Raw genomic sequence first — 16,828 nt, 5'->3', positions numbered from 1 at the left:
GAAATACAAATGATAATTTTTCTGATTCTTGCGGAAATTATTTATCATGTTTACATTATTTAAGTGAATTTGATTATTTTTTAAAACATCACATGAAAATGTATTCCAACTGTAGTTCTGGCAGATCAAATTATCTTTCTTACCACACTTGTGATGAATTCATAGCGTTAATAGCTAAAAAAACGAGAAATATTAATATTAGAAATTAAGGAAGCTGCTTATTTTGCAATAATACTAGATTCAATGGCAAACATTGCCCATAATGACCAATTAGCTATGATATTTGTATGTTGCCGCAAATTCTGACATTAGAGAAACATTTATCGGGTTCATTAATATTACACAACATAATTTCTTATATTTAGAAGAGGTAGTGTTAAAAAAATTAGAAGAATTATCTTTAGATATAAAAATGTGCAGAGGACATAGCTATGATAACGTTACCAATATGAAAGGTATCTATATAGGTTTACACGCTAGGCTGAAAAAACATAGTCCCTCTGCACATTATATACCATGCCCTAGTCATTTCTTAAATTTAATTGGCAACTATGCTGCGGAATCTTCTCCGGAAGCAGCGCAATATTTTTGTTTTATTCAAAATGTATATAATTACTTTTTATCTTCAACAAGAAGATGGGGTATACTCCTTAAACATTTAAAAAAAAAAAATCTTTAACAGTTAAAAGACTAAGTGAAACGAGGTGGTCCACAAGAGCTAATGCTATTGGCTTTGAAACGTGGATATAAACAAATTCAAGACGCATTACTTGAACTATTCATTTCTCCTCATGAAAAACCTATTTCTAAATTAGAGAGATTATCATTGGCTGAACATTTTGACAAACCAGAAACAGCAATTTTAACAGTTGTGTGGGACAAAATTTTACAACGAAGACATGCTCCTAGTAAACCTCGACAAGATCCCGAAATGGATTTGTTTTTAGCTAATAATTTGTTACAGTCTTTAGTTGGTTTTATTTTAGATATAAGAAATAGTTTTGCTGCTGTAAATGAAGAAGTGAATTTATTAACAGATGAGACAAAATTTAAAGATGAAAAGGAAAGAGTTAAAAAAACTTTAAAAAAATGAGTGACGAAGTTTCATATTTTAACAATGAGATTATATTACATGGGAAAGAAAATTTTGCTGTGAACACTTTTAATGTCATTTGCAATAAGCTAATTTTGGAAATTAATGAAAGAAGAAAAAGCGATTTCGACATATTAGATATGTTTGACATTTATTTGAAGAAAGATATAGATCAAGACAAGTACAAGACTAGTATTAATAAAATTTTACAAACTTATGGGACTGATATTGATCCAGAAAAATTTACTGATGAAGTTAAGCAATTTTTAATAATAAAAGAAGAAAATTCTTCAATTAAAAATATGTACAAATTTATAAACGATGGGTTAAGGTCTACTTTTCCGAACATAGAAACAATTTTTAAAATATTTTTGACGATGCCTATTTCAAATGCAAGTGCTGAATACTCATTTTTAGTGTTGAAACGAATAAAAAATTATTTACGAAGCAACTTGCACCAAAATAAAACAAGTGACCTGTTATTATTATGCATTGAATCAGATGTAATGGACTTGATTAATTATGATGACATTATAGATATATTTGTTAAAACCAAAGCCAGAAAAAACTTTGTTATTAATTTTTTTATTTAAATTTGAACTGATTTATTTTTATACTTTTTTTTAAAATGCAAATATATGTATACCAATGTTGTATTGTGTTATTTAAATGAGTTATTATGAAAATGTTGACTTTTATTTTCAATAAACTAAAAAAAAAAAATGCTTATTTTTGAGGCCTCATAATGATGTTGCGCCTAAGGTCTCCAAAAGCATAAATGCCCTGTGAAGACAGATTGAAAGAATATACCTCATGAGGAGGAGGAGGGGGGGGGGGATGTGATTGGAACATACGAGTTAGTCAGGAGTTGTTATCAGGTTAGCATGAAAAAAAGTTTTCATAGAATCGGAGATGGGGAAGTAGAACAAGACAATTCCTGGAAACTGTATAAGGCGGGTGCAAGTAGAGGAGTGAGGCGTAGGTTCTTTTCATGGAGAGGTTGACGAGTGGAATGAATTGCCTGAGTGTTGTGAATGTAGAAAATTTGAATAAGTTAAAGGTACAGTTTGAGTTTTGTGTGTGATAGAACCTCCCATGATGAGTCTTTGACTCCATGGAGATCAGATGTTAATAATAATTATTTGTTTTTATTTCAGTATGCCAACTTATAGCCAGAAGTGTATAATTTTTATGAAAAGTTTATTTAGAAAAATTATTGGGTACTAGAATATATTTTAAGTATAGAACATGATGAAATTGCTGAAAGATATCTTTACATAGCAAAATATTTTTTATTATAGATAACAGAACTCTGTGGAGCCAAACGACTTGGTCATTTTGGTCGTAGTCAGTTTTATATTGCTTTAAAATTGATTGCTGCTGCTCAAGCAGGTCTTCCACTTAAACCTGAAACATTTAATTCAGGTAAGAGGGAAATTTCTAAATTATTTATACTGTATGTAATTTTCTACAACTTATGTAGTTTTGACCAATACTTTAATTACTTCAGTTTATTTGATCTCAATATAGGCACTCAGTTGAATGCTTCTTTTCAATAGCTTGAATGTAATACAGGAGCTAGTGAAAGTTATATATTGATTTTTGTTTATGAACAAAAACTGTTTTGAATTGATTTTTTGAGAATGTTGGTTTCAAAATTAATGACTACTTGTTTAATCATTTAGATTTTGTGTGTGTGTGTAAATTGCATTATATTTCCCTCAGGTGGTAAATGTAATATGGTGACCATTTAGAGTTAAAACTGGTTTGAACATTGTCTTATATACAGCTAATTTAGTGTTTTGGCTAATTTCTCTCTTATTCCATATAAATTTATTCAGTTGATTTCCTACCATATCTGCTTTGTTGATTCTATTGTCTATTTCCATATTTAATTTACGATCTTCACTAAAAATCGTGATTAAGTAGCTGAAATGTTTTACTTGTTCTATAGGTTCTCCATTCACAATGGAGTTGATATTTTCAATGATTCTGCCTATTTTCATTGACTTTGTCTTTTTATTGCTGACCTTCATACCATACTATTACAATAGTTATTCAATTTAGTCAAGGAATCTTGCAGACTCGTAGTGGATTTATTGATAAGTTGAACATCATCTGCATAAAGCAAAGGGCTGAGATTAACATATCCAGTTTTGATATCAGGTTTAATACCACTTTCCTTTATAATGTGATCCATACAGATAATTAATAACACAGGGGATAATGTACATCCTTGTCTGACACCAGATTTAACATTAAACCACCTTCCTACTTCCTTCAATTCCAACTGCTGGAACTCAAATCAAGACTTAGTATTGCTTGATATAATGTCCCAATGACACCAAATAACTGTAACGTTTTGAATAGCTTCTCTCCTAGCACCTTGTCATATTCATTTTACTGATCTACAAAACTTAAATACTGATCTTTGTTATATATTCCCATGATGTCTGTTGTAAAGTGAAAATCTGATCTTGACAGCCTCTATTTGGCCTGAATCCAGCTTGTTCTTCACCAAGCTTCTCATCCACAATCCTTCACAACCGTTTCTTAAGTATACTTGCATATATCTTACCAGGAACACTTAGTAGATAAATATCTCTAATTCTCACATTCAGTTTTATTTCCCTTTTTATATATGGGTGCTATGAGAGCTCTACTCCAGTCATCTGGAATTCGTCCCCCTGTCCAGGCCTTCTGAACTATGCGGTGCAGCCACTTTAAGACTTGTATACCTCCACAGTTCTTCTGGTCGAATATTATCTACTCCTGCTGCTTTTCCACATTTCAGACTTTTGATGGCTTTTCTAATACAAGTATGGATATGTATTCCTCACTGCATGCCTACTCAGTGTTTTTTACCACTGTGCTGTCATCACTGCTTGTTTCATTTAGCAATTTTTCGAAGTAACTACTCCATACTTCAAGGATGTCTTTTTCTCCTGTTTTCATGTCACCTTTATCGTCTCTAATTCCTTTTACAGCACTCTTTCTTCCATTTCTGAACTTCAACAACCTCCAGAATATCTTTCCACTTATAATTATTTTCTATGTTCTTACCAAATTCCTCTCTTGACTTTTGTTTAGCTAGTTTTACACAGTGTTTCACTTTCTTTCATTTGTCTCTGTATTCTCTAAGAGCGCAAGCTGACTTATTTGCCAAGAACTTTTGATATGCTTTCTTTTCCTTCACTGTGTCCACCATGGAGTTCTGATTTTTCTATCCTTACAGACAACATCACCACATGCCTCTCTGGCTGAATCAATCAGTGTTTTCTTCAGGGCTTGCTACTGAATCTCCAAGGTTTGGTTCCTGTTCTCAAACTCTTTCATTTTTTTTCTTCAATAATCTTTGTGTATTTTAGTCTACCATTCACATCTCAGAGCTGCTCAACTTTTATTCGCTTTAAAACTTTCTTACGTGTTATTCTTTTCAATATAAAATTCAATTTTATCCTGCTCAAGACTAAATAGTGATCACTTCCAATTTCAAATCCTCTGTACACTCTGGTGTCCTGCACAAGGGAGAAAACATCACTATCAACAATAACATAGTCATTGAGACTTTACTTATTTTTGCCTCTTCTCTTCATGTGAATTTGTGCACATTTTATGTTGGAACGTGGTGTTAGTAATAACGAGTCCATGTCCTGAGCAGAAATCCAACAAATATTTGCCATTATTATTAGCTTTGCTCTTTTCTCCAAATTTTCCAAATATATTTTTGAATGTCTCACAATCATTTCCTACTCTGCTATTTATATCCCCAACAAGGACTAACTTTTCCTTTTTTCCTTGTGTCAGTTGCTTTCTCTAAAACCTTAAAAAATTCCTCCACTTCTACCTTAATAAAACTTTCTGTGGGACTATAGGCACAATTAAGTCTAATTATCCATTTCCCCATTCTGATATTTGTCCTGTACTTTGGTATTGCAACCCTCCCCCCCCCCCCCACACAAAATAATACTAACCTGAGGATCTGGTAATCCCTAGCTTTCAGGTCATTATCAACCTATCTGGTCTGTACCTGATGTAAAGTTGAAATAATAATGAGAATTGGCATAACCATCATCATAATCATTAGTTACCTGATATGTACCCTCAAAGGGTGTTCGGGCTACTATGACAGCACTACATGATTAAGATTACATTATTAATAATTTCCTATCAAGAGTTTTCTTACAAATTAGTCTATTACTTGTCATCACTCCAATATTATCACATCTAATATGTCATTTTTCTAAGGCATTTCTGACTGAAACAATTCACCTAATCTTTGGTCTTCCTCTGGGTCTGTTTTCTGCCATCAAACACCTGTTTTGCTAGCCTTTCTTCTTCTATTTAATTAACCATACCACCTTAGAATCTTGAACAATGTCAAGTTTCTTTTTAATATATTAATTTTTTATGCAATTCTGCCACTAATACCGTACCGTCTGTTCAGGCCCTAATTTTTCTAAGAACTTGTATCGGTAGTATCTGATTGTTTGATGAAGTGCTTTATTTTCTAACCCAACTCTCAGATCCATAACTAAAAACTGGTTTTAACAGTCTTGTATACTACTAGTATAATATCTTGGCTAATTTCTCTCTTATTCCATAAAAATTGATTCATCTGGCTCCCCCACCTTACCAGCTTTGCTTATTCTGTTGATTATTTCTAGATTTAACTTGCCATCTTCACTAAAAATTGTTCTTAAATAGCTGAAATATTTTACTTGTTCTGTAGACTGTTCATTCATAATGCAGCTGAATACAGCTATGTTCCTGCCTATTTTGATAGTTTTGGTCTTTTTATTGCTGATTTTCATGCCAAATTTGTTACAGCTGTTATTCAGTTTACAGAATGAATCCTCGATGTATTTAGGAATACAACATAATCTGCATAAAGCAGATTGAGGAGCTAAGTTTGATATCTCCATTTCTAATATCAGGCTTAATGCTTTCTTTCATAATATGATCCATATAGATGGCGAATCAGATTTGAGATAATGTGCATCCTTGTTTTACACCTGATTTTACACCAAACCATCTTCCTATATTCCTTTCAACTCTTACTTCTGATTTATAACTTAAACTATATATTTTCCTGTATAATATTCCATTTAGTCCACATCTAAGATGGCCTCCAGAATCGTACTTTCTATTGGCTTAACCATAAATAATATAATGAATATTGGTCTAACCACCATTCATGAAGTATTACCTCTTGTTTCATGTTTGTATTTTAATGAATAATAATACACACATAGTAAGATTGAGTGATGTTATTTTATTCTTAGTATTTAAGTAGTGACTTATTAACTTCCTCTGAACCAGAATTTTCTTTGTCTCAGCCATCTCAGCAGTTGTCTTTCAATCCATACCTAGGATATAAACAGGGTGCAACTTAGTGTCTCATTGTGAATTGTCAGTTTAATAGTGTTTGTTTAGCTTTAACTGTGATTTTGTATGAACTCTAGTTGTCCTTGTTTTTATTATAGCATCTTTCTTGTATATAGGTGTCGTGTCGACTTTTCCTTAAATGTACCTATTCTTAACTCTCAATACACTTCTGGCCGTATCTCCGACAAGAATGAAGCTGAGGTCTTGTGAGACAAAGAATTGCAAATGGTGGATGCCAACTTCTTTGTCTCAACTCTGGCTCTATCTCCCTTTTCAAACTCCGAGAAATTTATTTGTTTTAGCTGCGCCACTCTGAATCTTAGGATATACTGAAAATATGACCAGGGAGTTAGAAACCAGTCTTCTCAGTAAAATTTTATAACTTGCAATCGTGACCTTAACTTAGACTGTTTCCAGCCTTTATGAGGTTCGTTTTACTTTGTGAGCAAGTGCGGTAGTTCTAGACATAGGGAAGACAAATTTCATAATAATAACAAAGCAATTTAATTTCACTGAATATATCATACAAATACGTTTATAAAAGCTTAGTAAATGTGTATTCATTTAGAATACACATACAAATCATCACACTCTCGTGCACAAAGTTAGATAAAACACTCTTGAAAATTCATGTCTCAGAATACTAAATCTAAATTATATATCACAGAATACTAAATGTTAAAGCTCATATCACAGAATACTAAATCTTAATTTTCAGTTACTTAGTCTCATCTCACTAATAATTACTCATAAGAATTCATCCAAAATTTTCCTTAACAGTCCTATCCAATCAATACATTTTATCTCTTTCCCAAGATCTGAACAAACTTAAATTATTCTCTTACAAACACATATTACGAGTCTACTGACATATTTTCTTTCATTATAATCGGCCACAGTTCTAGGAATGTTTTTCATCACACAATTCAGATTTTTACATTTAATTCACTAAATAGTAGATATAAAGTTCACTTTACCGGTTCACAGCATTTTCTCTGTGGGCCACTTCAGAATTCTTTCATCAGACTATTGCCTTGATTTTCCCTCTGTTACGTCGATTGGAATTCTTCACTCTTGTTTTCCACCATCAAGTCTGCTGGGCTTTCTTTTGTCTCCGACTGGTAGTTTCTCTTTGTTATACGATCATACTCTCCACTTACGAAGGGAACCACGTGGAGCCTCACTACCAGCCGGACGATCCATGGCACAGGTGAACAGCAGCAGGAAAATGTCTCCAAAAGCCCGGTGTGTAGCGATACACTCGCTTTTAAGCTACGTGCTGCTTCCTTCTCTCGTCATGCGTGCATGCGTCATACGCTCCTTGCTTCTCCCAGCACATAGCGCCACTCTCGGCAACCTACCGAAACTCTCGTAACTTTACATTGAATGAAGAGGGGAAAGCACCGTTCTGCATAACAGATATATCGAAGTTGGCCGTTTCACATTTGGTATAGTATTTTGATTTTCTTTTATCTAGCAAATGGTTAGTTGCTCACATACAAAATTCCGACTAAGTAACTACTATATTTTTAAACACTGAAATTCCACAATACTAAATTAAAATTATACAAGACTTAATTGCAATTTTATACATGTTCCTTCTTTTCTGGTAGATTATTAGTTTTCTTGTTTAAGCAATAATAATGTTATGTCCTCCGGCATAACATAGGTCAATGAACGAAATTCGTTTTTCATATATATATGTGGCAGTTATTCTATGAATTGGCAAACTCAGTATGTCACTGATTGTTTCAGACAGATGTATTGTGACTTTTGAAGTTAAACTTCATGATCAAGACAAATTCTGGGCCCTTAATAAATATGTTAAAATATGTGTAGAAGGATGGTGAATGAAGGAAAGATGCAGAAAGCTATTTTGTTCACAAGCAGCTTTTCAACTATTCAAACATGTTTCATGTAAATCCATGATGCCAAATAGGAAGAAGATTGAGATAGTTAATCTCTTTTATTGCTATTATAATTCAAAGATGAGCCTCTATAGCTCAGTCAGTATAGACTAAGACCTTTGTTGGAATGACCTGGGTTCTATTTTCCTGTCTGTGGTGTGAGGAACCTTTATCTGGTCTCATGCAGAGGTAGAGGGTTTTTACACCTGGAAACTGGGTTTTTTCTTTCCCTAGAACAGGCAAACCGGCTCTGTGAACAAATAGATTACAGTCAGGAATACTTAACATCCAGCCATAAGCTTGATTTGTCAGCTATGCTGGTCCCGAGCTTGTATAAAATTGGGGGGGGGGGGGGGTTGAGATTGTGCTCTCCCTGTAAAAAGGGCTCGTGGCTGTTTTATCATCATATGAAATAAAAAAATATTTCAAAGATTATAAATTTCGAATATGAGGATGATACAATATCAGACATTATGCTAGCATTGTAGGAATGACTGAATGAATATTTTTGTATGTTTCTTTTACATAGTTTTTGTGAAGGAAAATGTGAAAATAAAGTCTTCTTGAAGATTGTTAATAGAGGACGGACAGAGAAGAGGTATTTAAACAAATCATATGCAGCAGTGCCATCTAATCCACAGTTTTTGTTAATAGCGTAACAAAAAGTAGCTTAAAAGAAGTGGACAATTTCAGGATTTTGAGTTATTTTTATGTTTAATCTCATTAGTTCAGAACTAACACTGTGAATAGAGGAATAATATAAAGAAGGATGTAAGGATCATATATATGTTATGGACTAAATGATTAATACAGGCATTATTTATAATGCCTGGCTATTATGAATAATGACAAACAAAATTGAGCACTGTGATAAATTTCATGTTTATCATAATTTATCACATTGACGGGTCAATATGAATACTGCTATCATCTGGTCAGGCAAAGTGATAATAATAATACTTTTTTACCAGTATTAGAAGGGGTTGGGGGGAGGAGAGATTCTTCGGATTTCTTTTTTGTTGGGAGATGGGAAGGGGACTTTGCCTAGGTCACTCAAATTTTTACAAAATCAGCATATTTGACAATGATAGAAAAAGTGAGAGTCAAAAACCAAAGTGACTTGGCCCATAACATATAAACATCATATATGGGTATTGTAATATGCGTATGGCAATTTGATTAAATATTATGTTCACAGTGAAGAAATATTTCAGATGTTGCATGATGCCCATATCGCTGTTGGCCATGGTGGCAGAAACCGCATGGAAAAAGAATTAAGTACGAAATATAAAAATATTATGAGGAAGATGATCGTAATTTAGATTAGGTTAAGTTAGGAATTTTTTTTTTTTTTAAATTAAATTGCCCAAAGGGAATGTAGCTAGCTTTATTCATAATGTCTCATCAAATTCTTAATGAAAAAGTTTTTTTTTTTTTTTTTAAATCAAATTGCCCAAAGGGAATGTAGCCTTATTCATAATGTTTGGTCAATTTAATAAATTAATCAATATTTATCAGGCTGTGTGGCCGTTTTAGTCATTAGCCAGGCATTATGAATAATGACTTATTAGTCACTTGGCCCATAACATATACATTATAAAAATAATGAGGTTAGTAGAAGAACTGTCAGTCCTCATTAATCTAGCAGAATTAATCAGATTAAAGGTGCTTGTATTTGACATTTTTAGAATCTTGTGAAAGACAAGATTGTCTTTGACAGGGGAAGAAATAGAAACTGCAAATGCTTACATTGAGATCTCAGCCTGTAATATTTTGTAATCCAGAGAGAGAAAAGATTATTGGAAAGGTTGTTACTATTATTATTACCTAAGACCTCCAAGGAGTCAAGAACTCATCGAGAGAGGCAATAAATCACTCATATCAGCTGTCATACCTTCCCTTAAATTCATTCTCAGTAGTTGCCCTCACTACCCCTAAAGGCAAACTATTCCACTTACTGCTCTGTGAGAGAAAAACCTAGCTGTTACCCCTTTCTTGACTGCGAACAAACTTAACTTCCATGGATGCCTTGTGTTCTCTTCCCACCTTCCATATAACAAAAAATTTCCTCAGATGATATCCTATAACACTCATTCAAAAATTTATAGACCTCTGTCTTATCACCCTTCTTTTTCCTGCTAACCATAGTCTGTAATCTACATTCTTGCAGTCCGTCCTCATAAACTAAATCCCATAATCTGGATATAATCTTTGTAACTCTTCTTTGCACCCTTTCTACAGCTTCTTTATCCCCTTGGAACCTGGGAAAACAAATCTGTTCATGATAATCCAGGTACATTCTTATCAACGCCTTATAAAGAGGCAAAATGACTTCCTTATCCTTGCATATCAAGGTTTGCTTCAGCATCATAATTATTGTCGGAGTTGTATTTGCAATTTTTGCTATGTGACCTTCTAACTTCAATTTCCTGTCCACCATTACACCAGGATCCCTAGTCTTGTCAGTTTCCTGTAGCATAACCCTGCTAATATAATATGCTGCTGGAAATCTCATCACACCAAAGTGTACTGTGCAGAAATGGTTTAAAAAATTTGTTTCTATTGATGAATCTTGAAGATGCACCAGGTTCAAGAAGACTCTCCATTATTATAATGAAGAATTACGTCTTACTGTTGAAAATAATTCAAGATTAACATGTCAAGAAATTTTACAAATGTTTAATGTGAGTGGTGAAACGATTCGTTTATGCTAGGTTTATTACTTCTAAAGACAAAATGTTTTATAAAACTGGAATTTACAAACTTGCATCTTGTTGGGAAAGAGTCGCATATTGTGAAGGTGGTTACTTTAATGAATAAAACATTTAATGAAGATTTCTGCAGTTGTTTAGTTTTTATTATGAAAAACTGCACAAACTTTTTTGACTACCTGATATATAACCATCAACGAAAGGTGAGTTTTTGTGTCCCCCAGAACAGGCAAACCAGTCCCTTGAACACATGCATCTACAGACATAGGACACTCTGGGAAGAATAGGGATCCTTGAATTCATCATCATTGGCTTGACAGCCATATGTGGACCCTGGCCTTCTTCAGAAACTTCTGCCAGCCTTCCTTATTCAATGCCAAACTCCTCCAATTTTTGATTCCTAAAACCTTAATATATTGCATCTCCATCTTAATTTAGGTCTTCCAATTTTTCTTTTTCCTTCCAGCTTAGCATTAAACCTCTTCTTAACTATTCTATTACTATCCATGTGTATAATGTGTCCAGCCTAACTTAATCTATTTATGTCGAAAGTTTATTTTTCACTTGGTTAGACTATAATAAATTTAGTTTAATCCTTTATCCAAGTGTGAGCAAACAAAGTTTATGCCTGAAAGTATCTTCAGGACTGGAGTAAGATGGTACAACATCATTGTACCATCTTACCCCAGTCCTGAAGATACTTTCAGGAGTAAACTTTGTTTGCTCACACTTGGATAAAGGATTAAACTAAATTTATTTTAATCTATTTATTTTTATGTACAGTGGAACCTCGGTTGATGAACTTAATTCGTTCCCGAAGGCTGTTCAGAAATCGAATTGTTCGAAAACTGAAACCATTTTCCCATAAGAATTAATGTAAAATGGATTAATCCATTCCCGAACCCCCAGATGATTGTTTATTTAAATATTTACAACTGTACTTCATGCATAAGATCATATACAAACATAATGAAAATGCATAAAATCTTACGTAAAAAGAATAAACACAATAAATAGATAAAATAAAAACTAAAATTTAACTTCACTTTAACTATACATACGGAGGAGAGTTGATGGCGTAAGTGGAAGTAAGGGGAGTCCCCTATCATAAAAAAATATCGGGTTACTGTCCTTCTGTTTTTTTTTTTTAACTTTCTCTTTTATGTCTCTTGGCACCACTCGACTCTGCTTGAGACACACTGGGCCTCTGTCTCACTAAAAACCTGTCCAATGACATTTGTTTTTGCCTGCTTTTTAAAATGTTTCTGAAGTGAGACATGGCACTGTCATTGAAATGATTTATGATGCAGTTTGCTACAGCTTTGTGAGGGTGATATCTTGCCACAAAACTTTGCACTTCACTCCATTTCGCACATATTTCGTTGATCAAAGAACTAGGAACATCCTCAATCCCTTCCTCTATGTCTAAAGACATTTCCTCCACCTCCGTCTTTTTCTGCTCCTTCTGAAGTTGTTCCAGTTCTTCCCTGGTAAGCTCATTCCTCTGATCCTCCACTAACTCTTCCACATCAGTATTGTCAACTTCTAAGCCCATGCTTTTGCCCAGAGACACAATATCATCGATAAGAGCAACATGCTCAGTCTCTGTCTGCTACACAGTCTGGCCACAATTTCCTCCAGGCCGAGTTCATCGTCCTGTAAGTCACTTGTGCCCAGACTTTGTCAAGGATACTTAAGCAATGGAGGATGTTGAAGTGATTTTTCCAGAATTCTCTGAGTGTTAATTCTGTGTCAGAGGTCACTTCAAAACACCTTTGAAACAGTGCTTTGGTGTAGAGTTTCTTAAAGTTCGAAATGACCTGCTGGTCCATGGGCTGAAGTAGAGAAGTTGTGTTAGGGGGCAGGAACCTCACTATGATAAAATCAGACTCCTCCACTAACTCTTCCTCCAAGCCTGGATGGTGAGCAGGAGGACAAGTTGGTGGAGCATTGTCCATCACAAGAAGGCTTCTAATTGGTAAATTGTTTTCTTGAACGTCTTTTCTCACACTTGGGGCAAAGAATTCATGGATCCACTCAATAAACAATTGCCTAGTTACCCAAGCCCTACTATTAGCCCTCCACATAACAGGCAATTTACTTTCCATCATGTTATTTTTCTTAAACACCCTCAGATTCTCAGAGTGGTGCACAAGCAATGGCTTAACCAAGTCCCCACTTGCGTTTTCACATAGCAAGAGAGTCAGCCTGTCCTGACAATGCTTTTTCCTCCTGAGTGATATAGGTCCTCTTTGGCAATTTTTTCCAAAATAGGCCGGTTTCTTCACAGTTGAACACTTGTTGGATAAGAAACCCTCAGCCTTTACATAGTCGCTAAATTCTTGCACATATTTCTCAGCAGCTTCTCGGTTCGAACTCGCAGTCTCCCAATGCCTAACCACACAATGTATGCTGCTTCTCCTCTTAAATTTCTCGAACCACCCTCTACTAGCTTTGAACACATCAATATCAGCACTCGTACCAGGGTTTTTCTTTAACAGGTCATCATGTAATCACCTCTCTTTTTAACAAATTATAGCCTCAGAAACACTATCACCAGCTAACTGTTTCTTGTTTATCCAAATCAGCAACAATTTTTCCACTTCTTCGATTGTCTGCGATCTCTGTTTAGTAAGAACTTTCGCTCCTCTTGCAACATCAGCTCTCTTGATCGCCTCTTTATTTTTGATTATTGAGTATTGTACATATCGTTGATTTCACCATACCGAACTGCATAGCAAAATTCGAGACACGAACGCATTTTCATGTTTGGATATGATTTCTTTTTTCATCTCTATCGTGGTTCTAACAACTTTTCTTTTCGCTTTGCTGCTATCACTATTCTTCTGCAGCCCCATGGTGGCTTAATTAATAATAATTTATGAAAAAAAAAACAACAAAACACAAAGAAAATCAAGAAAACTCACTGCTAATTCGAGCAGGTGTCTGCACTGAGTGAAGGCTACCGCATAACTGACACTTTCCTGCCTTACAGCTCAGCATGCAGAGCACGTGGTTGCCGTTTTTTGTTCAGAAAATATGTGTGAGAACAGAGGCGTTCGACAACTAAGGTTCCACTCTACTTAATAATGTCTGGCTCATTAAATAATCCATATAGTTCATGGTTATATCTTTTCCTCCACACACACCATTCTCTTATACTGCTCCAAAAGTATATCTGAGAACTCTCCTTTCAAAGAGACCTAGCAATCTTTCATCTGCCATTGATAATACCCAGTTTTCAGAGGCATGGGTTAACACTGGTCTTACAAGTACTTTGTTTTTCTTGAGACCAGGTGTGACTTTAGGTGTTTCCTTAGTCCACAAACATCTATTATATTAAATCTATTATAGGAAAGAATACTTCTGAATCTCAGTACTGATATCAGTTTTACAATTATTTTGATCCCAAGTATATAAAACTATGTACAATTTCAAATTTATAGGAACCAATTTTGATTTGAGAAGGATTATCATCACAAATCTTTCTTGTTACTGGCATATACTTTGTTTTTTCTTGGTTAATCTGCAAATTCAACTTCTTTGCTGCCTTTTCTAAACTGATGAAAGTTTCTTCTATTGCTTTTCATATCCTTCCTATAATATTGATATCATCTGCATATACCATACTTTGTACTGACTTATAGAAAATAGTTCCCCTTGTATTATTGCCAGCATCTCTGACAACTTTTTCAAGTGCTATGTTAAACAGTAAGCAAGCTAAGCCATCCCCTTGTCAAAAATCATTTTTTATATATATTGGATCAGAAACATGTTCTGAATTTTGATCTGACAATGAGTAATTGACGTATATTAAAAATGTGACCATTTGTAGATCTTCCTTGATGGAATCCACACTGATAATCGCCAATAACATTCTCTACGTAGCGATAGTCTCTTAAATAGAATGTCAGAGAAAATTTTATAAATTGTACTTAGTGAATTAATTCCTCTATAGTTAGAACATATCATTACATCACCTTTTTTATGGATGGGGCATATGATGTTCAGATTACATTCATCTGGAATTGTTTCATTAATCCATTTTTTTTGATAAGTTGATACAGCTGCTTCAAGTATTCTTTAACTGCACTTTTAATTAATTTTGCTTGTATCCTATCCATTCCTGGGGCTTTATTGTTCTTAAGTTTCTTTAATAGCTGCCTTCACTTCTTCATCTGTTGGAGCTGGTTCAAACATCTTCTAGATCTTGGCTCTCTTCCACATCATCTAATTGACCAGATCTATTTGAATTCAATAGTTCATGGAAGATGTTCTACCCATCTTCCTAGTATCATTTCATTCCCACTCAAAATTATACCCTCATTATCCCTACATAACGTTGTTCTAGGCTGGAATATTTCCGACTACTATTTAACTTTTGATAGAAAGATCTGCTTTCATTCATACTTCTGAGATGTTCTTATTCCTTAAGTTCATCCTCATATTATTTCTTCCTTCTATTTCTGTGCACTCTTTTTTCTTCTTTTCTAGCCAAACAATATTCCTCCACAGCTTTACAAATCTAGTTCCTTTGCTGCTTTTGTTTATATGCCTCATTTTTTAATACAGTCACATGTTCACATTTTGTATCAAACCAATGGTTATACTTAACTCTACTGACTTTTCCTAATACTGTGTCTGCTGTTGTCACTATGATATCCCTAAGAACATCCTAAGCTTCATTAACACTCACCATTGGTTAGACCAAGCAGGTTTTCACTGATTTTCTCACCATATTTGGCTTTAACTTCTAATTTCTTCAATCTTTCCTTATTAAACTTTCTAGCATAGAATCCATATATCTTCCATGCATTGGAGATTCTGCTTCTAATCTTTGATATAATCAAATAGTAATCAGAATTAATATTTGCTCCTCTGTAGGTTCTAACATCCATCAAATTGGACAGGTGTCTTGCATCTATCAAAAGATGATCAATTTGGTTAAAGGTGCCCCCCCCCCAGGAGACTTCCATGACATTTCATGTTATGAATATCTTTATTATGATTAAATATTGTGCTACCAATAACCATATTTCTTGAAGAAGCAAAGTTGATCAATCTAATCCCATTATGTAAACTATATTTCCCAATGGTTGGCCTGTGTGTATCGTCTGTCTATCTTGGCATTTAAATTGCCTATAATAATTTTTACATCCCTCTTTGGACATTCCCCATAGATCTTATCTCATTCATTTTCTCTTTTTCAGCATCATTCTTTTCTTCAGTTGGAGCATGTATACAGATAAAACTCTAGTTAAAAAACTGTCCTTTAATTCGTAACCTACACATTCAAGGTGAGTTTGCTTTGAAGTCCTTGATAAGTTGTTTTATCCTCTTGTTTACAATGACACCTATTCTAAACATGTGATCTCTCTTTTGGCAGCTATAAAAAATATGATTTTTCTTTTCCATAATCCCCTTTCCTGTCTGTCTCATTTCTTGTATAGCCATAACGATATCCTGTATTTATCCAATTGCTCCAGTAGCATTTTTAAAGCCTCAGATCAGTAAAGAGAAAGTACGTTCCATGATGCAATTTTCAAATCCCTAAGACATTTGCCATTTTATCACCATTTAGTCCATCCAGCAGTTATTTCTTTAGATTTTGTAACAAGATGTTTTTTCGAGGATGAGATCGTCAACTCCATGCCCAATCCCCAACCAGGAGGACCAGGCTTCCGTATTTAGGACCCCCAGAGACATGGTGACCCAGCTATATCCCCAGG

General features: G+C 34.3%; 1 protein-coding gene across 4 annotated transcripts in view; it reads left to right on the top strand.

Annotated features, from left to right (window-relative positions):
• The window catches only part of LOC150104343 (ralBP1-associated Eps domain-containing protein 1-like), a 485,081-nt gene that overhangs the window by 90,872 nt on the left and 377,381 nt on the right, over positions 1 to 16,828 (top strand). For all 4 annotated transcript variants that reach the window (XM_090396932.1, XM_090396933.1, XM_090396930.1 and 1 more), the window contains exon 3: positions 2,395 to 2,518. In XM_090396932.1, coding sequence (XP_090253058.1) covers positions 2,395 to 2,518 — 124 coding nt within the window. The remainder of the gene's footprint in view (positions 1 to 2,394; positions 2,519 to 16,828) is intronic.

The sequence above is a fragment of the Typopeltis vanoorti genome, chromosome 8, assembly GCF_054136105.1.
Source record: "Typopeltis vanoorti isolate ZY-2024b chromosome 8, IOZ_Tvanoo_1.0, whole genome shotgun sequence".
Taxonomy (NCBI): Eukaryota; Metazoa; Arthropoda; class Arachnida; order Uropygi; family Thelyphonidae; genus Typopeltis; species Typopeltis vanoorti.
The sequence above is the reverse complement of the archived record's forward strand: the minus strand, read 5'-3'. Positions and strand labels throughout refer to the sequence as shown.